This window comes from Phalacrocorax carbo, chromosome 1, assembly GCF_963921805.1.
Source record: "Phalacrocorax carbo chromosome 1, bPhaCar2.1, whole genome shotgun sequence".
Taxonomy (NCBI): domain Eukaryota; kingdom Metazoa; phylum Chordata; class Aves; order Suliformes; family Phalacrocoracidae; genus Phalacrocorax; species Phalacrocorax carbo.
Genome location: NC_087513.1, coordinates 25,215,004 through 25,241,277, shown reverse-complemented (window position 1 = coordinate 25,241,277; position 26,274 = coordinate 25,215,004). Strand labels below are relative to the sequence as shown.

General features: G+C 39.1%; 1 protein-coding gene across 2 annotated transcripts; it reads right to left on the bottom strand.

Moving 5' to 3' along the window:
- Positions 1-26,150, bottom strand: SLC13A1 (solute carrier family 13 member 1). 2 transcript variants are annotated; one of them, XM_064446409.1, is made up of 15 exons: positions 26,031-26,150; positions 24,071-24,199; positions 23,218-23,354; positions 19,059-19,246; positions 18,399-18,456; positions 18,240-18,309; positions 17,573-17,736; positions 12,924-13,043; positions 11,617-11,715; positions 11,426-11,527; positions 4,977-5,080; positions 3,974-4,083; positions 3,162-3,323; positions 2,098-2,235; positions 1-1,996 (listed from the first exon to the last, which is right to left on the bottom strand). In XM_064446409.1, the coding sequence occupies exons 1-15, from the start codon at positions 26,127-26,129 to the stop codon at positions 1,853-1,855; spliced, it is 1,824 nt and encodes a 607-aa protein (XP_064302479.1). In that variant the 5' UTR covers positions 26,130-26,150; the 3' UTR covers positions 1-1,852. The 2 variants fall into 2 exon arrangements, with proteins under 2 accessions (XP_064302479.1, XP_009512258.2); XM_009513963.2 differs by having other exon boundaries at positions 17,573-17,733.
- Between the last annotated feature and the right edge of the window lie 124 nt (positions 26,151-26,274).

Sequence of the window (26,274 nt, the reverse complement as noted above, 5' to 3'; positions counted from 1 at the left end):
CAGCTTTCCAGTCACTCTTCCCCAAGCCTGTAGCATTGCGTGGGGTTGTTGTGACCCTAGTGCAGGATCCGGCACTTGGCCTTCTTAAACCTCATAAAATTGGCCTCGGTCCATCAATCCTGCCTATCAAGGTCCCTCTGTAGGGCCTTCCTGCCCTCCAGCAGATCGACACTTCCACCCAACTTGGTTTAATTTGCAAATTTACTGAGGGTGCACTCGATCGTCTCATCCAGATCATTGATAAAGATATTAAACAAGGCTGGCCCCAACACTGAGCCCTGGGGAACCCCGCTTGTGACCAGCCACCAACTGGATTTAGCTCTGTGGATTTAGCTAAATCTGCTAAATCTGTGGATTTAAACCACAAGTCTCTGGGCTCGGCCATCCAACCAGTTTTTTACCCAGCGCAGAGTACGCCCATCCAAGCCACGAGCTGCCAGCTTATCTAGGAGGATGCTGTGGGAGACAGTGCCAAAGGCTTTACTAAATTCCAGGTGGACAACATCCACAGCCTTTCCCTCATCCACTAGGGCGGGTCACCTTGTCATAGAAAGAGATCAGGTGGGTCAGGCAAGACCCGACTTTCATGAAGCCATGCTGAGTGGGCCTAATCCCCTGGTTGTCCTGCACATGCTTGGTGAGCTCACTCAAGATGAGCCACTCCATAACCTTCCCTGGTACCGAGGTCAATCTGACAGGCCTGTAGGTCCCCGGATCCTCCTTGTGGCCCTTCTTGTAGATGGGCATCACACAGGCAAGCCTCCAGTCATCTGGGGCCTCTCCTGTTAACCAGGACTGCTGGTAAATGATGGAGAGTGGCTTAGCGAGCTCCTCTGCCAGCTCCATCAGTACTCTTGGGTGGATCCCGTCCAGCCCCACAGACTTGAAGAAATCTTTGAACTCCAAACTTCCATTCTGACTACATTGCACTGTTTTGTGTTTAAACCATTAACACAGTCTAGAAACCTTAAACTGCCACCTGTCCTGTAGAGATCATGAGCCTCCTGGTGAAGATGCACTGTAGTCTTGACTGATGGATTGAGCATCACGTCTTCAGCACTCTATCTTGTGCTTTCATTCATCAAGGGGATATATCTCTACTTTTGGCAGGGAGGTATGATGATAATTTAGTCCCTATTCATACAAATCAACTCAGATCTATTGATCCATGTCTGTCCAGAAAAATACTAGGAACATATTTCAGTGAGGTCCTGGAAGGAGGTAGACTAAACATATGCTTAAGTATATATTCTCCTTCCAAATTACAAGGTGCTTAACAGATAAAGTGCTGCATAAGTGGCTGTGCTGCTCTTCTCCATTTTCTGTGCATTTTTGACAGACCTGTAAACTATGTGTTCAAGACAATCCCCTGCCTGATCTTTTGCTTGTGATCAACACCATTTCAAACAGTGTTTGAATCTAGAAAACAGAAAAACAGTATGTTCTTGGACAAACCCCATAATATAATAAAAGTAATATTAAGAAAAGTATTTGAAATAATAAAAGCTGAATCTCAATATTCCACTACCCTGAGAATGGGGGCAAACTGCCAGTGATAATGGCTATGCACATTAATGTTTTCCTTCATAACATGAACATATAAAAATTCAGACGGGCTGAACTAGATCAGAAACTTGGTCTAAATTTATGATATTTAGAAAGTGTAGCACTCTTCCTGATTAGACTCTCAGACTGGATCATCAGTCTCTGGGACAGTGAAATATGGTTTTTACAGTAATGTGGATCCCTATTATTGTGGTGACAAAAAGCATTTTAAGTGATTCACCACATGTCAGTGGAAAAGAAAAGAAACAAAACCAATCCAAACCAATCCCCAGGATTATTTTGTTTTTTACACCCCAGTGCTATTTGTAGAAGGAATGATTGGTGCCCAACTTGGGTAAGTGTAGAGATCGAATATAGGCACTATCCATGTCATAATTGCAAGCATAACTACAGCAACTCCAATGATGTTAATGCCCAAACCAGCTTTCACCTAAAGGAGAAGACAAAGAAAGGAGAAACTTACATCAAGATACTGAAGAACATTTTTAAAAAGCTAAAAATCCCCTTTAGGGAGTTTTGCTTAAAGCTCACCATGTCCGTAACAGCTAAATGACCATACGAAAATACAATGGCATTGGCTGGGTTGGCTACAGGAAGCAGGAATGCAAAGGAAGTACAAAAAGTAGCAGGTATCAAGATGAAAAGTGGGTTCACGTGAATGGCTTCAGCCTATCATAAAATAAGAGAGAAAGAACAGCTGTAAAGGGACACATTTGTAAAATGAAATACATAAATACAAATTCATTATATTAACACAAGTGAACTGTGAACATAACTGCCAGTTTAAACAGTGAGAAATAACCTTTTCTGATAACTCATTTTTAAGGTTATATCTGTGAATGCTTCAGAGGAGAAAAGGTGATTCTAATACAGAATAGCTACTGAACTTTAAATTCACACCTGGTGTTTCTAATTGTAGTTGAGCGCATAAAATAAGACTATTGCAAATAGTGTGGGCACTGCACAAGCACTAAAAGCAAAACACTGCAAGAAAGTCGTTAAAGTTGACTTTGTATACAATAAATAGGAGAGATTCAATGAAGTGAGGACTGAGGTTTCTTTTTAAGAGAGGGAAAGGGCATCAGTATGTATCTAGGCTGGCCGAGAGGAAAATCTGCAGACTAGAAAATGATCAGTAATATTTGAAGAAGAAAGAATGGCATTTTGATAATGATGAGAAGAAAGGACACAATTCAGCTAAGGAGAGAAGAAATGAGAGTTACATATAAAGCACATCTATTAGCCCTTTCCTCTTTGGTGACAGCTTGAAAATTGCAGTGTTAACCCTTTTTGCTGAAGATGTGGTCCTGAAGAAACACTAAGAGAGCTGTCCTTTTTAAGCGCTTTGACTATTTGCAAATAGGAATAACAGCGTTGATTTTTGACTATTGAACTTTTACATAATTTTACTGAATGTTCAGCATATCTTATAAGAAAGCCTCAAAACAACCAAGTACCCAATGCACAACACAGAACAGCAAAAAATTGCGTGAAGTATTTTATGGAGACTTAAAAAAATTACTCCTTTGAGCAGCTGTATTATTACATGGATGATAGAGCAGTTTCTGATTACAAACAACCTGTGTTATACTCACCAAAGGAGATAGTATGGGCAAAAATATTGTAATGGTTGCTGGATTGCTGGCCACTTCTGTTACTGAAGTGACAATAAGGCATGATATCAGGATAATCAGCCACAACGGCAATGATCCTAGAGGGGTCAATTTACTTGCTACCCACTCAGAAAGTTTTGAAACCTGCATAAGGAATATGACAACATGAATATGTTTCACAAATTACTGAAAAGAAAATTTAATAAATGGTATAGAACAGGAATTTACTCATCTGCTAATTGTGAAGTATTTGTGTAAAAGAGAAAAAATCTGAAATATTTTCCATATTCCTACATGTTTTTAAGCACATTTTTGTAATTCAATGGTGTCCTATAGGAACGCATACAAACTACATTCCATTATACATACGTGCACCTCTGAGGTGTTTGGAGGAGTCATAATCAGAAAATTGTAATATGCATAAATCAGGCTTAATATCCAGAGTTTGGGCCCAAACCTGCTCAATTTACTGGAGTAGCCAGCAGGGCTCCGTGTGGGAGGTACCCCAGTGACACGGGATATTAACCCTAAGGCTTTGGAAACAGTGTGTCCACACAACTACCGCCACCAGGTTCAAATTAAATAACAAACAGTAGTCATCATTGTGCATAGCCTTTGAAGACTTAGAAAGCCCTGCTTTCTAAATATCTTGAATATTCGTCACATTTTCATGTTCAATATTGCTACAGAATAGCTTGCTAAAATGAGGGAATAACTGTGAATTCACTGCATGTCTGATTTGCTCCTGATGTGGGTCATGTTAATTGTTCAGTATCTTCTATAAATTGCATTACCTCACAGCCGTCTGCCAGTGCAAACCCGCCACCAACAAGAATAGCTATTTCCCAGGGCATGCATGACTGAAATTCCTTCCAAGTAATCAGTGGAGTGTAACCAAAAACAGCTGGAGAAAAAAAAATTAAAAAAAAAACCAAACCCAAACCCCCACCAACATTTAAAAACATATTGAAAAACATCTTGAAATAATCTCTCTGAGGAAGTACTTGGGAAATATTAAAAGGCAAAATCTCATCATTATAACAGGAAGAAAATCTTTGACGTGAACAACTTGCACTTTCTGGGACAGATCCTTAACTGGTGAAAACTGTCGCAGCCTGAAGACAATAGAGCTACAACAGTTTCCACCAGCGGAGTACTGGCCCCTCTCCCCTCCTTCCCTCTGTGGAAGATAGCTATGGGATATCAATGAGTTTAATTTACTCAATAAAACTGCACTATTCAGACAGATTGCTGAGAAAATACTGTTTCACTTAGACTCATTTATGTTCTGATTTTGCATTCTCTGTGAACCCCCGTATCTCATTGATTTCAGTGGCAGAATTGAATGCATAAAGAGGACAAGCTGGAGGTATGCTTTAAACAGGGTAAATTCCATTTTGAAAGGGAAAAATTAAATGAGAATGGACTCATTTACTGTGTTGAATTTTATAGAGTACCTCAAATTAGCAGTATCATTTTCAAAAAATAAACCCAACCCTGCCCCATGCCGTCCCATTCAAAGCCAATTACAGTCAATGGAAAGGTGGCTTCCATTGGTGGCAGTGGGCTGCAGGTAGCAGGGACATGCAGAGCATTAGCTCCTGCCGCTCACACTGCTTAACTGTGGGCACTGACTTCCAGGCCAGGAATGCTTTATAACCCAGTAAGATATTATGCTGTATTAAGCTTGTAACATTAGTATTTAACAACATTCCTCTAACAAGTGCAATAACTTATATTTATGGTTGCGTCTTAGATAACTCATTGTAATACAATCCACATCAAAATATACTCAACTGTTTTCTCCATTTGAAGTCCTAGAAAACGTTTTTGCTGGAATAATAAAAAACAGGATTCCTATCACTAAGGCGGTTGTTGAATCTGTAGCATAGCCTTTATACCTAAGGAGAATTTAACAAGAAAAAAAAAAACACATAAATATATGTAGTCAGGAGAAGCAGGGGAAAAGAGTGAGAAGGAGGATGGAGTGGCAGAAAGGAGCTGTTATGGACTGACCACAATCCCCATTCCCCACCCCTTACATCGCTTGGTGTGGTGGAAAGAGGTAGAGGAGTCAGGAATGAAGGAGTGAGGTTGGGCCTGGAAAGAAAGAGGGTGGGGGAAAGATGTTTTAGTTTTTGTCTTTTTTGCTTGCCATCCAGCTCTATTTTTAATTGGATTAAATTAAATTAATTTTCCCCAAATCAAGTCTGTTTTGCCTGTGACGGTAAGGGATCTTGGTGTCTTTATCTCAACCCATGAGCTTTTTGACTTTATTTTCTCCTCTGTCCAGTTAAAGAGGGGCAGTGAGAGAGTGGCTGGGTGGGCATCTCGCAGCCAGCCAACATCAATTCACCACATCTGTAGAAATATTAGATGCAAGCCCTCTAAATTCATAAATAAGCATCTTGAGTAAGCTTGCGCTATTTTGTCACACAGAAATAAGCTGGGGGAGGGGAATGTCTGGGAATAGCTGATGCTTAAACAACTAATTTTCACAGTTCAATGATAAATTTAGTAAATTTAAAATGCTTGGTAATAGATTCAGTCCAAAAGGCCTTTAGAGCACTGTGCATACCCACAAAAGATGATGCTTTTGTAGCTAAGAGAAGGCAGCAGATCTTTATTATCATCCTCCTATGGATGCTACTACTAGGGTCATAGACACGAGGGCCATGTTTATTTTTACCATTTCCAGTGCCTGAGAACTGCTTGCACTAGTGTTTCTTAAACTGATCCAATATTCTTCTCACTGGTACAGAGTAGCCCCAAGATCAGGTGAAATAAAAACCTGAGGTCTAAGGCTGTTTTAACACATCCATCTGATTCTGTTACACATTGTTAGGTGGTGACATATCCCAGTCTGTCTTATTTCAGTAAAGATGGTCATTCAAATGAATAAGAATTTTGTTGAAGAAAGTTAAACCCAGCATTTTCTTAACCTTTGCTATTATTTTTTTTCTATTCTCTATAAGTTCCTCTGTAAGTTTTCCCTGAACCAATATACCAATATATTTGTCCTCTCAGCCTCACACCATATGCTTTTCTGCATATGCAGCTACAGTAGGTCCAAGCCAAACTTCCTAGCAGGTTGTCCCAGCAACTTAAGGTTTTATATTAAACAAGGGCTTTTCACTGAAAGGGAAAAGTCTTCTCCCAGTTACATTTTGCAGTTGTATAATCTGGTAGATTGCTTTGCTTCAACAACAGTGTTAGGTAAGATTAAAAAACCCTTAATGTGCATAGCACACTGACGCCACAACCAGCATAGTTTTAGCTAACACTTTTACAAAATGAAGCTGCCATAGAATTTGAAGTGGTTCTCTAATATATTCTGTCTCCTTCTTCCTGTTGTCTGTTAGCACAGAAAACACTTTCAAAAAGCAAGTTATTATTTTGTTATAGTTTCTTAAGGTAGAGGGTTCTGCTTATATATCACCTTTAGCCTAGGACCAGGTGCACTGGGTCTAAAAAGCAGAAAATCTCTTCCTCTAGGAACCTATCCTGGACTCTTTTAAGACTTGCTAGGAGTTTTGAAGGCAGGCAAGCTTTAGATACAGAAACAATTCATGCTGCCACTTTCTTCTACGCAGCCGCTTCTTTACAGAATTGTTATGGTTGGAATGGACCTCTGGAGGTCTCCTGGTCCAACACCACCCTGCTCAAGCAGAGTCACCCAGAGCAGTTGCCCAGGACCATGTGCAGATGGCTTTTGTATATCTCCAAGGATGGAGATTCCACAGCCTCTCTGGGTGACCTGTGCCAGTACTCGGTCACCCTCACAGGAAAAAAGGGTTTCCTGACGTTCAGGAGGAACCCCCTATGTTCAGTTTGTGCCTCGTGTACTGTCACTGGGCACCACTGAGAAGAGCCTGGCTCTGTCATCTTTGCCCCCTCCCTGGTATTTTTAAACATTGACAAGATGCCCTCACAGCCTTCCCTTCTCCAGGCTGAACAGTCCCAGCTCTCTCAGCCTTTCCACATAGGAGAGATGCTCCAGACCTTTCCTCATCCTTGTGGCCCTTTGTTGGACTCTCTCCAGTGACTCTCCCCACGTCTTGTACTGAGGAGCCCAGAACTGGATGCAGCACTCCAGGTGTGGCCTCACCAGTGCTGAGTGGAGGGGAAGGATCACCTCCCTCGACCTGCTGGCAACACTTCTCCTAATGCAACCCTGGATACCATTAACCCTTTTCTTTTTTTTTTTGCAGCAAGGGCACACCGTTGGCGCAAGTTCAACTTGGGGTCCACCAGGAGTCCCAGGTCCTTTTCTGCAAAGGTGCTTTCCAGCTGGTTGGCCTCCAGCCTGTACCGGTGCCTGGGGTTGTTCCTCCCCAAGGCAGGACTTTGCACGTCCCCTTGTTGAACTACGGTGGTGTAATTTTTTGCTCACAAAAAGTTAGTATTCCTGACGCAAAAAGACTGCTCTCAGAAAACCTGCTTGGGACACACAGAGCATCCTACCATTAGTAGAACTGTTATGAATAACATGGCACCATTCCAAACAGAAGCTTTTTAATCATTATCAAATTTTGAGATAAACATTTTTGAAAGACCATTTATCCAAGCAGTAATACAATTACATATATAACATTTACCTGCTTGTAATCTGCATTCCACAATTAATCTGCCTATTGATTATACATATAAATAATCTGCAACTGCAAACCTGATTGTCCTATAAGGAAGCAAAAAAGCTGTTGATTAAGGAGTTCTCACAATGACTCCAAATGAGACCATTGCAGAGAGCAGGGATGTGGGCAAAAGCACATAGTGGCCTTGTATTGGCAGTAAGGAAAGGAATAAACTATGCAGAAAAAAAGGAAAAATATACTCAAGCAATAGTCTGAGGAAGCTTGAGGGACGACCACCTTGCATACATCAGCTATAACCAGCTGCAGCCCAGTGTTGAACTTTCTGTTTCTTATAAGATTCATAAAGTCCTGGCCAAAGACCAATTTGAAACTGCTCTAATTGAAGCTAATACCCTACAGCCTGGAATCAGGCCAGGACATGGAAGGAAACTGTTGTAGCAGAAATGATGTGTAATCCTGTGCTGTCAACAGATGGGGAGGAAACAGGCATTTTTTACCCTGTGCTGCTCTTTGTAGTGTTACGCAACATTCATTAAAACATCCTGCTGCTGCCTCCAGAGGGAGATAACAGGGGCACACGGCAGGACAATAAAGGATCAGTCTTTAAGAGATTTACAAAATTTTCTTAAGAAAAATTAACTGGTAAAGGTAATGTATACTTGAAAGACATCTGATAATGCTGCTTAAAAATGAGCTCTACCCAATACTGATACAGCACATACATGGGTTAAAAATCGTCTGACATTTCAAAAAGTAGCCCTTAAAAAGTGGGGAGATATCATCATTAGATACCAATATTTCTGCTGGGATTTTAAAAAAATCAGTGTTTTTATTTTAAAGGGGTATTCAGTAACTTGTGAGTATGCACACAAGGGGTTGAGAACATGAGTATGGCTGGTGAGAGTGACGGGGATTTGTTTCTTGAAGCAAAACTTTGAACATTCCATTTAGTTTGTCAAAACAAAGCTTATAATGTAAATTAATTAAACCAGATACTTATATCCTTAAAATACCTATCACAGAAAAGTTTTTAATGCAGCAGGGAAAGACAAAACCAGATGGCTGGAAGCTATCTTCAGACAGAAAACGAGGTATGAGTTTGTCATGTTTAGTTTGGCAACAGAGATGACTATATAACAGACTACCAAGGAAAGTGGTAAATTCCAAAATCTGAGGAACCTGCATTTTGCTACCCTGAAATCAAGCCTGGTTACTTTCTGACAATTCATGTTCTAGTAAAATAAAACTATACCAGGCTGAACACAGGATCACAGAGTCACAGAATGGTAGGGGTTGGAAGAGACCTCTGGAGATCATCTCGTAGCTCTTCTGATCTTAAACACGTTAGAACAAATGAACTGACAGTCCTGTCTGGTGTGGTGAATCACACCTAATAGGACCTACTCACTGGCCATAGAGAGCCTCAAGGTTACTTATAGTTCTGACATTGCAGCTTTTCCTAAGGACAAAGATCATCCGTGCAGGTGACAGAACTTCCCCGAGGCTGGCTTGAGACTGTGGGATAAGGTTCTGTGCAAAGCAAGTACTATGAGGTTTCTGATGAGAAATTAGGTTTCTAAGGGCAGAGAATATTTCCTCACAGTTGTCTCCTATAACATAAATTTAAGGAAGCTGTGCACATGCCTATCAGTATACTTTAATCCAAAACAATGAACAATTTTGTAGCAGAGGCTATAGGTAACACGTGAGAAGAGATATAAGCCGCAGTTCCTGCACTGCTAGAAGCCTCTTGGACATCGTGGTGATGTGTGCGATGTAACCATTGACAGAACAAAAGTCCTTTTCCTGTTTGCTTCTCTGTTTTCTTTAAAGAAGATGGCTCACTACTACTCCCAGCTGTACCTGTGCTGGCTCTTTGCCCCACTCATGTATCTTGGCTGAGAAGTCTTCTGATGCTCAGAAAAGTAAAAACCCAATTGCCTGGGTTTATGGCAATTAATGCAATTGACTGATAAATTAAAGCTATCTAGAAATAGGCAAGGTCTAAATAGTAAGAAATGCTTTCTTTCCCCTTAAAGGTTTTGTTAGGCAGTAACACAAACTTTGTTTCTCTTCAGGTTACCTCACCCAAATTATGACATGATTCAGCCTAATGTGACATAACACGTGCTTGCATTTCCCTCCAAGGAAAACATTAGCAGGCATCCACAAAGTAACATCCCTGTGCAGAACCTTATTATAAGAATAAGGTAACTACACTTATTATGAGAATATTCTGCTTTTCCCTGCCAGTGAACAAAATCCTCAGACAACAGTAAACAGACAACTTCAGATAGGATCTCTGGACTGAAATAATCCATTTGAACCATAAGTCCCAAATCTGAAAGGTTGTTTATAACATCTTTTTTTCAGTATCAGATGTATCTTGTTAAACAGTGCTCAATGAGCATTGAATGTTAGTATGGAGAAGAATGAGAAACAAAGCCAGCCTGATTGCTTAGCTGGCTGATTGCTTGATTAGGTCAACACCCCAAAACCCCTTCAATATAGTGTTTCATGTGAGACAATGATCATCTGCTCTGCTGTTGTTATAAAGGAAAAAAAATTCTTTTGTAGTTTTTTGGATAATTAAAAAATAGTTTTAAAATAATCTTAGTTTTTATTGCATTATTTAATGCTATTTTTTACAGAAAATAATTTTGATTTTCACTTTAAATCTTTAAAGGGCCACAGTTATTTGTTGTAATATCCCCTACCAGACTTTCTGACAGAGCACTAGTGCGTGGGTGCATGTGTGTATGAATGGTGGGAGTATATTTAAAGAGAGGAGGCATGATGGATGCACGTTCTCATGTCATTTATGACAGACACACAGGAAAACAAAATGAAAAATTACTATCCAAGTCTAGCACTGACCTTTGACCCATCCAGTAGCAAATGTTAAATCCAGAAGGGCCTAAAGAGCACAAAGCCCTGCTCCTCCCAATCCTGCAACTACTTCTTAGTACTTCAGAGCAAAACTCAGACCTTTAGCACAGAACAGAACTGAAATTACAGTAATTACAAGAGTAATTACTTGCAAGAGTAACTGGTTTCTTAGGGAATAAACTCTAGGTGACCCTGGGGAAGGGACTGAAAACCAAGCTGCAGCAGAAAGGGAAAAAAAATGTAATAGTTCCTGGCTTTTTGGTGGTTAGTTGAACTGTGACATTGAGAGAGTTATGTATGAACAGATGGTAATTTTATAATTAATTAGAGCTGTCAAAGCAGGGGATGTTGGCCGGTACGCATACAAGTATGGCTGTCACTAAGGGCAGTGGATCAAAAAATTCTAACCAAAGATTTATTCTTGAAATTGTAGGTTTGATGAGGAAGTAGGATATTGTAACATCAATCTTTATGCATTCTCCCTCACTGGATCAAGATGAAAAACTTGGCATAATCCCTCTAAGGAGGCACTTAATTTTATCGTGTAATAGGTTTAGCACATTTCAGATATTGCACATATAGGTCTATGACATTGCTGGTGTTTACCTATTCTGTGTACACTAAAAAGGTTTTTCAACAACTTCAGCCTGGAATATTTCAGAAGTATTGAAAGTTTTTTGTTTTTTTTTAATTGAGAAGAAAAGAAGGTATGTAGTTAAGACACAGTAAAGTTCTTGTTGGTGTATCAAAAAGATGACTTACTTTGGGAAAAGTGAAGACCATCCTGGGATGAAGCCAGGATCTCTGGTGAACCACAGCAGAGTCATTAGAATGAATAGGATAAGTGTAACAATTTCTGGGTAGCTATAACAGAAACAGAATGGGTTATACATTTTCCTGAATTCACACTTGGATTTACTTGCTCGTGTTTGCAGATTTATAGTTTGGTGTACCTTATTGGTCCAAGCTTCTTGTACTCCTCCTGAACCACCTGTGCTGAGGCCTCTTCTCTAGCTGTTTTCTTCTTGCCACACTTGAACATGTTTTTGAAACTGGAATGTAAATCAGCAATATTGAACAATGAATTAACAGTGTACACAGAAAAAAAACCTCCATCCTTTCCAGTTACCAATAGCACTTTACAAAAGTAAAATTTTCACTTTACAATGCAGTATCTCCCATTTAATTATTGTACACCAAACTGAGCATATTGGAATTAATTGACAAAGCCCAACGGGAGATTGACAGAGGCAGCAACAAAATGTGTCCTGTTATTGACTAGCTCATTTGCCCAGGAAGGACGAAATAATGGGAACTAATTGAAACAGCCAAATACATGACCTGGCCATTTAATGAATGTCATCTCTGACTTTGCTTTACTTTGTATTGAAAAAGTTTGCATCGCATGAGTAGCCTGCGTACTGATCAGCAGACTATTTGGTGCGAGTTAGGTTTTCATTCTTGGATAAGACCCTTACACAGTATTGAAAAGAACATTATCAAAACAATAAAGGAAAATGAAACAATAAGTTCATATATGGAGTGGTAAGCGTGGATGATTTTAAGTCTGCTTAAGAGTAGACAGTCTCACTCTTCATGTCTTGCACCACACATAGCTACGTAATTGTGGAAGACTGGTGTCCCCGTTGTTATCTTTGCAGAGGTTAGTGAAGTTATGGAGAACAAGGCTTTGAAGAATCAGCCCAAAGAAGTATTGTCCTCTCCAAAACCTTAAAAGCACAAGCTCTGAGGGGAAAAACGTTCCACCATACCACTGCATATAAATTTTGGAAAAGGGGGAGTTTTTTACTTCACATTTACAAATACAGTTATCCAGTTTATAAAACAGATATTGCTCAAGTATTCAAGCCATTCCCTGACTCCAGAGAAAGGCAAAATCCTAACTATAAATCTTCCAGTCTTAGACCAAAATGTAAAAATTTTCAGTATTCTTCTGTCTTGCACACGTGCACCATTTAATGATGATGTCTGCATATTCTAAAGGAACGGGTATCATCATTTGTCATATGGACTTTTCACTTTGTGCTGAGTAGTCAAGGATCCTTATTTTAGAACATTCTTGTACCATCCAGAGACTCAACCATACTAATAAAGGATGCAAAATCAGTGTTGCTTCATTATCTTATTGCTACTTTATCTTACATTGAGCCTGTTAAACTTGGACGCAATATTTACTCCTGGTACAAAGTATCTCTTATATCATCAACCTTTAGTTTTATTGATTACAACATTTACTTACTCAAACCCAAGGAAAAGCCACTGGAGCCAGACCCAGGAGAGCAGCAGAATAATAACTGTGATAGGGATGGAAAGGATAAACCAGGATCCAAAGTTGATGCACTGGCAATCTGGGTAACGTCTGGATGAAAGTAAAAAACTGTTCAGTTGAGCTTTGCAAAGGAATGAAGAGTTGTGAAAGTACCAGAAAGCCCTGCTGCAAGAAACTGGCTCTGGCTGGCAGCTGACTTCAGCATGAGGTGGCCTCCAGCGTCCTCTTCCCTTACTCTCCTGTCCTGTTCCTGATCATCATGACCACTACAGACACTATCTGTGCCAGTTATTTGAGCACTGGATCAGCAACAGGTCTGGGGATCTGACACCAATCTAGGTGTGTCTAACCTGAGTTCAGTAAGCAAGGAGGGGCCACTCACAGCATTAAGGACCATTAGGCCTACAAAGAAACAGAACTTGAAGAAAAGCAGTTCTTTGAGAGGAGATTTTAGCACAAGAAAAAATGAACAATGAGCAAGCTCCAATGAACTTCAAAGACAACAGTAGAGACAACATTGAGACTTGTATTGTTTAAAGTTCCATAAGGGATTCAAAACCGATTGGAACCAATATTATTATTATTGATTACCAGGAAAGGCAGGAATGTTCATTTGTTAAGTGGATTGTCTCTGCAGTCACCTTGTCTCTTTGAGGTTGTCTTAATCTACTGTTTACAGATGTGGGCCATTCAACCAGAGCTCTTCCTGTCATGTGCATTTAAGAAAAGGAAAAATGGGCTTTGGTTTTCTGAAAGAAATGAATTTACTGTTGAATGAGATAGATGCCAGACAGGCAAAAAGGCCAGGTAAATGAATCCTGTTTTCCAATTTACTTTATGAACAGAAGTTATTCTTTCTTTGAGCTCCTCCAGCTCTACTGAGAGAGCTTTTAATGCTAAAAGTGAGAAAATTCTAGTCTCCTTGAACAGCCTTCCTCCCTGATGCAAAAATCAGATGGAGGGAAATAATAGTGTCCAGACAGAGACTGTAATGACCCTTTCCAATTATAAGCCAATCTTTTGTATTTCAGGCCTTGTTAGAAGAAAAGTAAATCTGATGGATACATAGGTCTTTGAGGCAGTAAATGCTTATTATAAATGCTTTCTCAAGTATTGTGCAAATTGTAGGACTGATCTGTATTTAGTGTGATGCTTACATATATTGCAACTAAAATGCCAGCAGGACTGAACCAAAAGTCCTACCCGTTTCTTGAGGTGATGCTCTAAATTGCAACAGTACATAGTGATGAGACAGTGAAAATGGAACAAGAAAAAGCATTGTGCTAGTATAGATAATTTACTGATTACATGGGTGTTCAACTTTTATTACATGATTGGCCTCATTGATCTTTGAATCTATGAATTCCAAGATAGGGAAAAACTGGCATCTGCATTTCATCACTTGCTAAAATGTTTATGATCTTTCCTGAATTATGTGTGATAATTCCTTACTAAGCAACAGAAGAAGCACTTGAAAGAGTCAATTCCAGTATCAAATGTTAATTTATTGTGGTCAGGTTTCGCAGTAAGTTTGTGCAGGGCTGAATATATATGTAAGTATTTCTAGTAATCTTAATATTAAAGTTAGGCATTCTTCATCTCCAGAGCAAATACTCCTTGGGTAGACTGGATGATCAATTAATTTAAATTATTTTAAAAATCATCTGTTTTATAGTGCTGGGTGGATTATCTGCTATTGTTGGATTATCTGCTATGGGTCTTGCCTGAGGCAAGGATGGGCAGGACACACTGAACTATTTATTTTCTAGACCTATTCTCTTTGGAAAATGAAAAAGTATGATTGATTTTAATAATCCCCATTTTACAGTGATTCAGTGCCAATAACAATAAACTCTATCCAGGCAAACACTACAAATGCCAACAAATTTGGTTCATAGAACAAATCCAGATAAGATTATTCCTTTTATGACTTTTATAACATTGCTTAAGTTGAAAATAATGTAATGTTGGCAAAGTTTGATTCTTCGTGTTGGAAGGTCAAAGTCAATTACCAGAACAGGATTCAGGAAATTGAGTAACCTGTCAGTGAGCCTGACTGGAGAACCAAAGGTTTCATCATAGGATTTACTCTTCCTCAAGCATAGAAGAACTCAGTTTTCTCCCTGACACAGTGTTGTCTGGTAACCCTTTATCCCTCTGATCTCTCCACAACCTTCCCTTCACCCTGGGGGGGAGCTGCCTGTGCTCCTAGGATCCACAGCCCTGCTCTAATATGGCCCAGTTGTGAACCTTGGCTTGCAGTGCTGAAGAAACTGCTTCATGTGGGAAAGAGCTTTGAGAAAGTCTCTACAGCAGAGCTATGTAAGATTAGACAGGTGGAACTGCAGATGTGGGATAACAAGGAGATTGGCAGCAGCCTGAAGGATTAAAGAGGAAAAATACCAATACAGAAAGGCATAATATACTAAAGGAAAAACATATGGAGTCAGAAGAGAGGGACCCAGCATCACTGAGGGTCTGTTTCAGGAGCACTGAGGACCAACCCATCTCATCCTCACTGATGCCTTCTTGGCCAGTAAAGGCTTCTGGGTATCTTATGGGCAGTGGTGAGCAGACTAATGCTTAGCCTACTAGCTGGTCACACAACTTCTTGGTGGGTTAGTCAATACTTATTTTTCTTTTTTTTTTTTTTTTCAGATGGATATATTTTAGATGCTGCATTGTAGTGTCTCTTTGCATACAATTAAAGAATGAATAGAGTGACCCTGAGAGGATCAGTAACAAATCTGTCTTGAAAGGGAGCCCTTATGGAAGTTGGTCTCACTGGCAGGGATGCTTAGCACTGCATCAAGGTTTCCACTGCTTGCTTCTGCCCTGTGGAACACAGGATATTGCATGTCCTAAACCAACAGCAGGGTGAGGATTCCCAGCAACACACAGGTATAACACAGGTATACCAGTTTCCTTTTCATATGACAAATGAAAAGGAGAGAACTGTAAACACTAATTCCAACTTATTTAATAGTGAAATTGGGAAGATATCAGGAATAACTAATTTCACAGTGCCATTTTAAGTGTTTTGTCACTGAGTGGAAAACCCAGGAATGCACTGTATGTACAGCTCTTTTGCTGAATTATTGTACTTCAGATGCTTATGGTACATGAAGGTAGACTGCAAATGCGTCCAAATCATGCTAACAGGTAAATTCCCACTTCAGACAGGGCATAAATACAAACAAGACCTCTAAGGAGAAGGGGAGCAAGACAGTTAGAGATAAAAATATTTGCACAGTTAGGTGGTAGTTTCATCTTAAGTTAAGGATTAGGCTCAGTGGTTGGGTAAAGATTAGACAAAATCCTGGTGGGGTATAAAACTGGATCACATGTGCAGTGCTCCATGTACTGCCCATGCTCCTAGCAGAGGGTGAAGACCCGGGGAGAGAACAACAATCTGCTTGTGCATTCTTGAAAAGATTGTTAACAGCTAAGACAAACTGAAAAACCAGCTGCAAGCCAGTTTTCTTCAAGTTTCCTACAACTTCAGGGAAATGAACAAGAACAGGTCTTACCCCTAGTAATCAATCTTGGATTCTTCAAGGCTCCTGAGTGTGAAGCCTGCTTGAACCAGAAATGCTTATATGTCTAAGAGTTTAAGTCTGAATGACTTATAATGCCATAGTCTGCCCTGTGTAGTTCTTCGGCCCCAATAACAGGTACTCTCAGAACTTCCATACTGTATCCACTGTTACTATTCTCTTAGCACAGGCTGATTTACAGACTGTACAACTTCTCTTTAGCAGCATGTTGAAGCCAAATTTCATCTATTCATGGAACACAGGTTGGAAGAAAATCTATCAATAACTGAACTTTCACCATGTTGCTGTGTGCAATACAGAATAGTGGGCAGAGGGTAATAAAAGGATTGTGCTTTATTTTTTTCTGTTTTAAAATTAGAGCAGGAATATTTCTGGCAATGAGTAGTTTGCAGAAGGAAAAAAAGTTCAGCAAGAACTATTGATTTTTCAAAAGCTTTGGAATTAAATCTGCCGATTTTCTTTTCACAGTAGTTCTATTTAGAAAATAAAAAGAATATTAAGGAATGTTTTTAATAACCTCAAAACAAAGGCTGAATGCAAAGTTTCAGGCTGGTTTGAAATTACTTCCTTCTTCTTTGATTAACAGACCTAAATTCTTCATTTCAAAAATGCACTAAGCATAACCTCCTTAAAGTCTCCTGAAGCTCTTTGCTAAGCAGAACCGAACTTAGCTACTGCTGTACTTAGAAATGAATAACAGTCCTCTAAGGTCAGATAGTGTCTGTCATATTCATGCTGGATAGTGTCTTCCTCCTCAGATAATCCCATCTTTTCCCATGGAGCTATTCAAAGAGTAAAGTACTACTTAACCAAAGAATGGTCATTGGTTGCATGTGTTGGATGATCACTTATAGCCTTTCCTGGTGTAAGACGAATACAACTGTGCAATTCATTTTATCTTTTTAACAAAAAAATAACACAAAGAAAGTAATAGAAACAAGTAATATCAAATCAAAGGGTAAGGTTTCTAGTGCATTTTTGGGGACCCATGTGAGTTCTTAAGAAAGAATAGTTAAAATTCTGGATTAAGAAGAATACAAATAATTTAAGATAGTCGCTTACGTATTGAAGTGCTCAGCAAAAATCAGATTAGTTGATGTTCCTGTAATTGTGGTCAGCCCTCCAATGGTAGCAGAATAAGCAACACATAAGCTCATCACTTTGAAAATCCCACTGTATTTGTCCTCTCTGCTTTTTTTCCCTGTTTCAGCAGGTGGTAGGTTCTGCTTAGAAAGAATATACACCAATTAATATATAAGAAGGGCACATCACCATGCACAAAAATAGGATTTAAGGATGCTCCAGAAGAGCCACACAACTTGCTGGCAATATAGCTGTATGCAGCGTGGTTTGGTTTGCTGTTAGTGATACTACAATTATTCACGCAAGGGAAAAGGAGGGAGAGTCAAAGTCCTTTTCCTGAGTGGTCTCAGTCTTTACCCAAGAGCTTCCTTTATACATCCTGATGTATATACACACCTGTTATATAGAGTTTGTACTCTGATGAGGTTGGTTTAACTTGTGTAACACACACTGGGAGCACAAAACCAATAATGAAATAACTACATAAGCATACTGTACCTATATGTATATCAATACATATATCTCTTATTTACATGAAACTAGCTTCATTGCTGGCTGTGCCGTGTTAGGTGTTGCACAGAAGTGCAATTTAGGTTAAAACTAAGTTACACACATTGCCTGCATAATAAAAAGACACCTTAAGTACCTGTTTCTTTTCTTTTTCGTTTTCCTTTTCAATTGTGCACACGGTACTACCCACATTGTTGTCACAATGTCTGGAAAAACAAAAGTATGTATTGTAATAAGCAGATATTCCATTTAGATGAATTCTTAGGACAGATTTTAGTAAATGAATCACTATTACCCATTAACTTGTTTTTCGTTCTTTTTGCAGTCACTGCTTTCACATTCTCCTGTATTTTCTGTAAGACATTGATGCGAAGACAGCTAAGTATTTAAGGGAGCAAAACTGGAAAGGCTTCATAAGCACATCCCATTCCATGCAATCACTCCACTTCATCCCATGAATACATTTACAAGTGCCAATCTTAAAAACAGCTGAGTTGTGTTCTACTCCTTCACGACTCCTATTCCCCAGAATCTGAATCTTCTAATGAGAAATCTTTCTAATTTACAATCCAACTGTGAACGTAACCAGTTTAGATTAATTTGTTCTCCCAACACTACCCTAGAGCTTACAGAGCTCTGTTTTCTGGCTAAAGTTTAACCCCCACTGTATTAACAGCCTGTAGTTATATTTCTTTTCAGACATTTTACTAGGCTGAACAAGCCAGCCTCTCCTCTTCTCCCCTCCTCTCACATAACTGCCATATGCTGCACCTGTTCAGATTTAAATAATCTGTGTGAACATGACAGACCTCATGCACAGTAATCCAAGAGAAGTCTCACAATTAAGCGTGCAACCATGCTAGTAATTCCCTAGCCATTCAACTTTATTTTATATGGCGTTTACTCTGCTGCAGAGTGAGGGTGGGCAAAGACACAAACTGCACCGTGTGCCTACCGTCCAGCTCCAGTGCCGGGTTTATGGAGCCGTTAGAGCAAGACATCTCCAGCGCATCAACTTCTGCTTCAGCTCTGATGATCTGCTGAGCTACAGCCTCTACAATTGGCATCACCATGGCAGTAGCAGAGGTGTTGCTGAGCCACATTGACAAGAAAGCACAGCTAACCATGAAACCCAGTGTAAGCCTGGAACAGGAAAGAAGAGTCTGTGGATGCTACAGCAACACCTCCTATCACCACTCTATTTAACATAAATGGAAAGTGTTTTCAGCAGAAAGCTTGAATGTAGGAAACACTGAAAATTTAAAGCTTGTGGCTGACCTCTGAGAATATTTATGATTTGAAAATTTCTTGATCAAAGACACTGAAATTATCGTATTTTAGAGTTAAAGGATCAAATATATTATAAATTGAAAGAGAAGCAATAATGCCTATTTCCAGAATTATACTATATTTGAATCATCTTTGAAGAAAGACCACCATGCATGTCACAAGTTAAAATGGCTTTACTGTTAATGCTATTAATCTCGTATTGTACAAGTTAGGTCAAAACCCTGGACTTATCACCTAGCCTGTAGGTCCTTTAGAGATCAGTCCAGGCGTTATAGGAAGAAATACTAGAAATACTAACAATTCAATAAGTGGTACTTAACTTAGCTCTTAATCAGAGCCCCAAGACAGGTGTAGGGATTATTTGTGCTTCAATAAACATCACATTTGATATTAAATGGGAAAGTGAAGGTCTTTACAATGTCTTAGCCCGGTCTTGGCACAGCTTATGCTAGGTTTACTACAAATAGGAATTGCATCTCAATTCCTGATTGCACCGATGCAATGCCCTGAATTGCACCAGTGACTGGAGACACTCGAGTTTTACACTAAAAAAATAAACTATTCCATGTCATAGCTGGTGAAGTTGGACAGTAAACTTAGAATACAGGCCACATTGTAATTTTTAATGCATCTCTTGGAGTTGCAAATGAGAGTAGTCCTCCAGAATTCCTGTCCTAAGGTGTTGGCAGTGTCATTAAACACCTGCCACATCATCACAGCAAGAGAACAACTGTGAGCGGAAGGACTGTTTTGCTGCAGCGTTTTCTGACAAGTCATTTGTGCAATTTGTAAAGGTCTCTGGCTAGCCTTGATCAAAAACTTCACAAAAACTGTAAGGATTTCCCAGCACACCAAGACAAGATTTTATACCAAAAATAATATAAGCAACAATTTATTACATAAAAAAAACCATTCAAAATGCCTCTCATAACCTTTTGTTTCAGCTAATAGCAACATTTCAGACTTGATTTTTTTTTAACAGGGGCACATTGTCTTTTCTTTGTGCATTTTTAATTGCATAATGATGAAATGATCTGCAGACCTGCAAGTGGTAGACCTGATTCAACACAAATTGTCATGAGAAGTAGAAAACCCATTAAGGTTACACAGTTTATTATTAGCTTCTCAGATGGAAGTTGGGGAAGGATTGTGTTTTCAGGAGAAAGTTTTATGCAGAAAATACTGGTCAGGCTAAGCACACTGAATATGAATTCAGTAGAGAGAATTAATTGTAGAGAAATATAATTTTAATACAACTTGCAAGAGGATTTAAAACCAAGGCAAATTAAGTAACAGGTTTCAAAACTGTTAATCATAAATTTCCAGCATTTGAAGGACTGATGATCAGGTGACCATTTAGTACCGTGTGGTGTTCTCTAATGAGTAATTCTAAAATTGATTTTAAAAATAATAAAATATACCCTAACCTGTTCAGCTCCAGTTTTTCTGCATTATTCTCCCTCTGGTGTTGTTAAAAAGTATTCTGCATAGAATCTTGGATGATAACTCCATTTATATTCAACTGTAAAGTCACTCTTTGATATGAAACGCACAATCAATGTTTTATTACTCATTCTAGTACTTGCAGGTTGCATAGACTTATTAACCTTTCCCTGCTAGTCTGCAGACCATACTGCATAGCTCAAATGATGGGAGGCCTTTAGGGACTCATAGAACCATAGAATCATTTAGGTTGGAAAAGACCCTTAAGATCATCAAGTCCAACCATTAACCTAGCACTGCCAAGTCAACCACTAAACCATGTCCCTAAGTGCCACATCCACATGTCTTTTAAATACCTCCAGGGATAGTAGCCCTGGGCAGCCTGTTGCTTGACAACCCTTTTGGTGAAGAAAGTTTTCCTAATATCCAAAGTAAACCTCCCCTGATGCAACTTGAGGCCATTTCCTCTTGTCCTATCACTTGCTACTTGGGAGAAGAGACCAACACCCACCTCGCTACAACCTCCTTTCAGGTAGTTGCAGAGAGCGATAAGGTCTCCCCTCAGCCTCCTCTTCTCCAGAGTAAACAACCCCAGCTCCCTCAGTCCCTCCTCATAAGACTTGTTCTCCAGACCTTTCACCAGCTTTGTTGCCCTTCTTTGGACACGCTCCAGCAACTCAATGTCTCTCCTATAGTGAGGGACCCAAAACTGAACACAGTATTTGAGGTGCGGCCTCACCAGTGCCGAGCACAGGGGGACAATCACTTCCCTACTCCTGCTGGCCACACTATTTCTGTTACAAGCCAGTTTCTCCATAAAAATGCAGAATGCAGAATCCAGAAGACTCCTGCTATTCTACTTCCACTGCTGCATCCCCCATGCTCTCTAACGCAGAAACCTCCTACAATGATATCTCTGCCTTGGGCCGGATGAGGCTCCAATGTGCACAGGCTGGCTGGGGACTCCTTGTAGCGGAGGAGGGCCGTACACAGCGAACAGCATGCATCAGTTTGCAGTGGGCACAGCTAGGGAGCAGCAGATGCTGAGAGGTGGGAGGATCCTCTCCTTCACAGATCATCTTATCATAATCTTATCATCCTTTTGTCATGATCAGGATATGCGATAGTGCTCAGAGAGCTATGAGGGATACTGTTTCCTCAGGGTTACAAAGCTGTCTGTGGAGTTGCTCTAGGTATCCTCAGCAGCTGGCTGGGGTTTCTATGTCCACAGCAAGTTCCCCCACAGTGTTCAGATTAGCACAGTATGCCATCCACTTGTATTGTCCCTTGCAAGATTTCAGCCAAAAGGTGAGTGATCAAAAAAGAGAATTTGAAATAACTAAAACAGCATAGCTCAAGAATATAGCTAAAGTTAAAGGGAGGCAGTTGAACAAGAACATAAGAAGCATTTTGTCAAAAATAGAAAGCTATCAGCTGTCAAAAGATGCAGAAAAAATCAAAATATGTGTGACATTTGAAATTAGGACAGACAAATCACTGAGGAATAGAAATAATCCAGCATTTCCATGGGGTTTTATTAGTTAGATCTAACAGGCATCTCATTTTTTTAGACCTGGAGTTTCTATTTTTCTGACATCTACTTCCTGTCACTGTCTGCTTCCTGACAAGGAGTCATAAGCATCGTGTATTCTGGGAAGCCAGACTCACTTTACAGATCTTATCTGCCACCTTACTTGTGTGCTGACAGATGAATCTGTGGGCCTAGGACTTTTCTGCAAGTTTGTAAAACAAGCAAAGAAAAGAGTTTTCACTTCATAAAATATATGCTCATAGTAAGTAAGTAGAGAGTGTGTGATTTCATTTCCCTCATCACCTCATCCAGCTGGGGAACTTCCTATTCTTTTGATATTTTCTGCATAGGTAGACAAAAAACATAATAAAGACATTGTGCTTAATGTGTTTTTCCTTTCCCACTACATCTTTAATTTTATTGCTTTTTTCCTCACTGTGTATTTGAACTCTTCTTGTATTTTTGGGAAGTGTCTAGAATTTTGCAAATGGTATTGAATTACAAGTTAATAATAAGCGTAGCACAGGTTTTCAGTTGTAGGCATCAGGTATGTGATGTACTACCACCATTAAGAAACAGCATCTTTGCATTATTCACAAATTCATCAGGTTTTTGTTCAGAAGGATCCTTATTATGAACAGAATTACTGGAAGGAACTTTCAATTAGGATTTCAGCAAAAAAAAAAAAAGTGTCACCTACAAATCAATCATATAATTTCAAATATCTATGTTGTTTCAGCAGAAGAGAAAGCCTGGATTTCTACTACAGAAAAAGCAGTAGGCAATTATTGCTGGAATACATAGCTTTCCGCAAGTATTATTGTCCTTCAAGACATTGTGTAACACATACCATGCAGGGTTGACACCCACCAGCATCACCATTCTTAAAGCCACTCTTTTGTGAAAATTCCATTTTTCTATTGATGTTGCCAAACAAATTACTCCAATCAGAAGCAGATGAAAGTCTTTAAAATAAGCAGATGCCACCTGAAGTAACAACAAAAAATATTTTGTTAACTAAATGGTAACTTTCTTTTTGGTATTATCAGTGTAATGAAAACAATTTTGGTAAGGGTATATATGGAAATAAATATCGAGAAATGTTTTTGGCTTAAGTTTAGACTGTTCATTTAATTGAAACTGTTAATTTCATTTAACCAAATGATGCAAGAGTAACTGCACTAAAGTGCATAGTGTTAAAACAAAATGAAAAATAAGGCTTACGATATTAACAACCTAAGATCGTCAGTCACATCTCACATATGAACCAAATCACCAATGAAATGCTGCTTTTATTATTTTAGTCATCTATCCAACAGGTAAATGAGCAACATTAAACATGCAACATGACAATCTGTTGTGTCCTCTCTTTGACATGTAGATGTATACTCAGCATTTTGCACATGGGCTCTTTAGTGTGTCATCTCACTTCTGTAACATTAAGGATATTTTATATCTATCTAGCATTTTCCCATCAACTGGTACCTAAGCACTGAATCACAGTCTAGAAAAAAAAATATTAAAGAAATATGAACAATTCCCTGAGGTCAAAGCATGTATGCAAGTCTTGAGGTGGTCCTACTGTGATTGGCACTCAGTAAATCCATGGAACAGCCTATCAGGTTTCAACATTACGTGCTTCTTTCTTTTGAGATTTTATCATTGAAATCGCTAATAAGATAGAGAGGGAAAAAAAGGGTTACCTCCTTGGATTCCATTATACCAAACAATGGGAACATAAAGGCAGGGAGCAAAGCTGAAACAGCCAGAGGCAAAGCTTCTGTGAGCCAAAAGATCGCAACTACAAACAACGTGTATGCACATTCTGCTTCCTAGAATACAAAAGGCACCAACAAAAATATGAGTGGATCATCCATGAGAAAAATCACAATTGTAAAAGGTCCAGCTATGTCAGTAAAGAGATTCCCCCCACCTGGAACAAGTATGAGTAAACGGACCTGAATTTGGGGTACTTATTGTCTGTTGTTGACAATCTTATTAAGATATGAAACATAGTCTGTAAATTAATTTTAAAGATTTTTTTTCTAAAAGATAGTAAAATTGCTTAAATTCTACCACTTATGAAAGGTGGGAAAAAAGTCAGCTGCCTTTTCCTTCAAGGACAATTAATCATATAGGTCATTCTGCCTCATTCTCAGACCATGAATTAACACAAATCACAAACATTCTGCAGCTGCAAGCAAACCTTTAAACCCCTAGGAGTAGTCACAGTCAATAATAGGTCAAATTTTGTCTCCCCTCTAATCAATGAAGTTTTGTCATCAGCATCAATAAGGCAAGGATATCATCTAATGTAAAAAGCATTGTGCAAGACTGACAAGAACAGCTGTTTTTAAGACTTGTAATTTTAGTGAGTGCCTTTTATTTAAACTCTTGGAAAACAGGATTTTTTCAGGAGAATTTACTTCAGCGTTGCCTGTAAAATGCTGCCACAGACAAATACAGAGATGAAGAGATCCTAGTTTCTTCTAGAATGCTAGAAGCCTCTATTGTGTAGTTTTGATTTATATTTTTGTTCTACAGTAAAATGGTTTAGATCTTTTAATGCCACTGGTTAGGGCATGCAACTACTCAACAACAGCAGAGATGGTTTGTATTGGGGAAGAAACAGCTTGATGAAATGGCTCTGGGAACCTCTGCCTGGAAACCAACAATGTTGAATCCAAGTCAGTCAGCTATGGCTAGCATTTATTTTTCAGGGGAAGCTCATGTTATGTATGAAACAATTTGATAGTGTCAATTAATTTATCACCTAGCAAATGTTCATCTCACTTAAGTCCTACTGCATTAAGAATTTCTCATTAATTTCCTCACAGAGAGGAAACTGCAATACTGAAACTGTGATGTGAGACAATGTGAAGCACGTTACTCTGTAACCACTGTGTGGTGCAAGGACTTCTGAACTGGACTTTCATGTATTGTATAATGTATAATACATCCTGCATAATACATCACAGGAGAATTCCATTTCATTCTGCTGACATTAGAGCTGTAACCAAATAGAACCACTAACAAAATTTTTAGATAGCTGTTTCATTAGCCTGGAGTTGTTACAAGATTTATTGAATGTCAGAAGAATTTATTTCAAGTAAATTAAAATTAGGGTGTCCTGTCATAACCTTTGCTTTATTTAGGAACCAAAGGGAATTTCTCAGATCCTTGATTCCAGTCATTTGCTATCAGACAACACAATATATGATGATCTTAACAAAATCCCTCATCAAATAAAAAGGTAATTGCAGCTGTCTTTCTGACACTTCATCTCCATTGTCAGTCATACACAGTTGTTTAAAAGTGGCCAAAATGTAACAGTAAGGACAGGATTTTCGAGGTAGTCTAGATGATGTTAAAGGAGAAAAACATTTCCTGAACAAGAAAACAAACACTTAATTCAGAATTTCATGTAACCAGCACAGAATCTTATATTAAAGCTGTTGTCTCCTCCATATTTCTATGCAACTCCTCTGAGTTGACCAAGACAAAAAAAAAAAAACAAAGAATCCACAATGCAAACATCATAAAGTTATTCAAGGTCCCTTCCAACCCAAACCATTCTATGATTCTATGATTCTGAAAGGATCTGGGAATCTCAGGCTTGACATACAGGTGCAAAATAATTACATCTCGAAGCAGGTCACTTACTTTGGTTTTGATGATAAGTGGAAGTGGAAGTAAAAGCAGTGGGGTGAGGACAATGAGCAGGAACCTCCGGTAAACCAGGAGGTAGCTAAGAATCTTCATGGTTGACGGCTGGGAGATGAACTTTCCTGCAGAAACTGCCAAAAAAAATAGATCTGACTTTAAATAGCTGACTCTGATTAATGTTTTTCCAAGCTATCACCTTTAGCCATTGCTAAAGCACGCCAGTAAACCAAGTTAAAATTAA

What these genes read in the sequence shown, in the direction of transcription:
- SLC13A1 (XM_064446409.1), bottom strand. Translation starts at nt 26,129, where the DNA reads ATGAAGATTCTTAGCTACCTCCTGGTTTACCGGAGGTTCCTGCTCATT. An exon ending in GTGGGTGTCAACCCTGCATG is followed by an intron (nt 19,247 to 23,217) that starts GTATGTGTTACA and finishes TTCCTGTTCCAG; the next exon opens with GCTTACACTGGGTTTCATGG. An exon ending in AACGAAAAACAAGTTAATGG is followed by an intron (nt 18,310 to 18,398) that starts GTAATAGTGATT and finishes TTGTTTTTCCAG; the next exon opens with ACATTGTGACAACAATGTGG.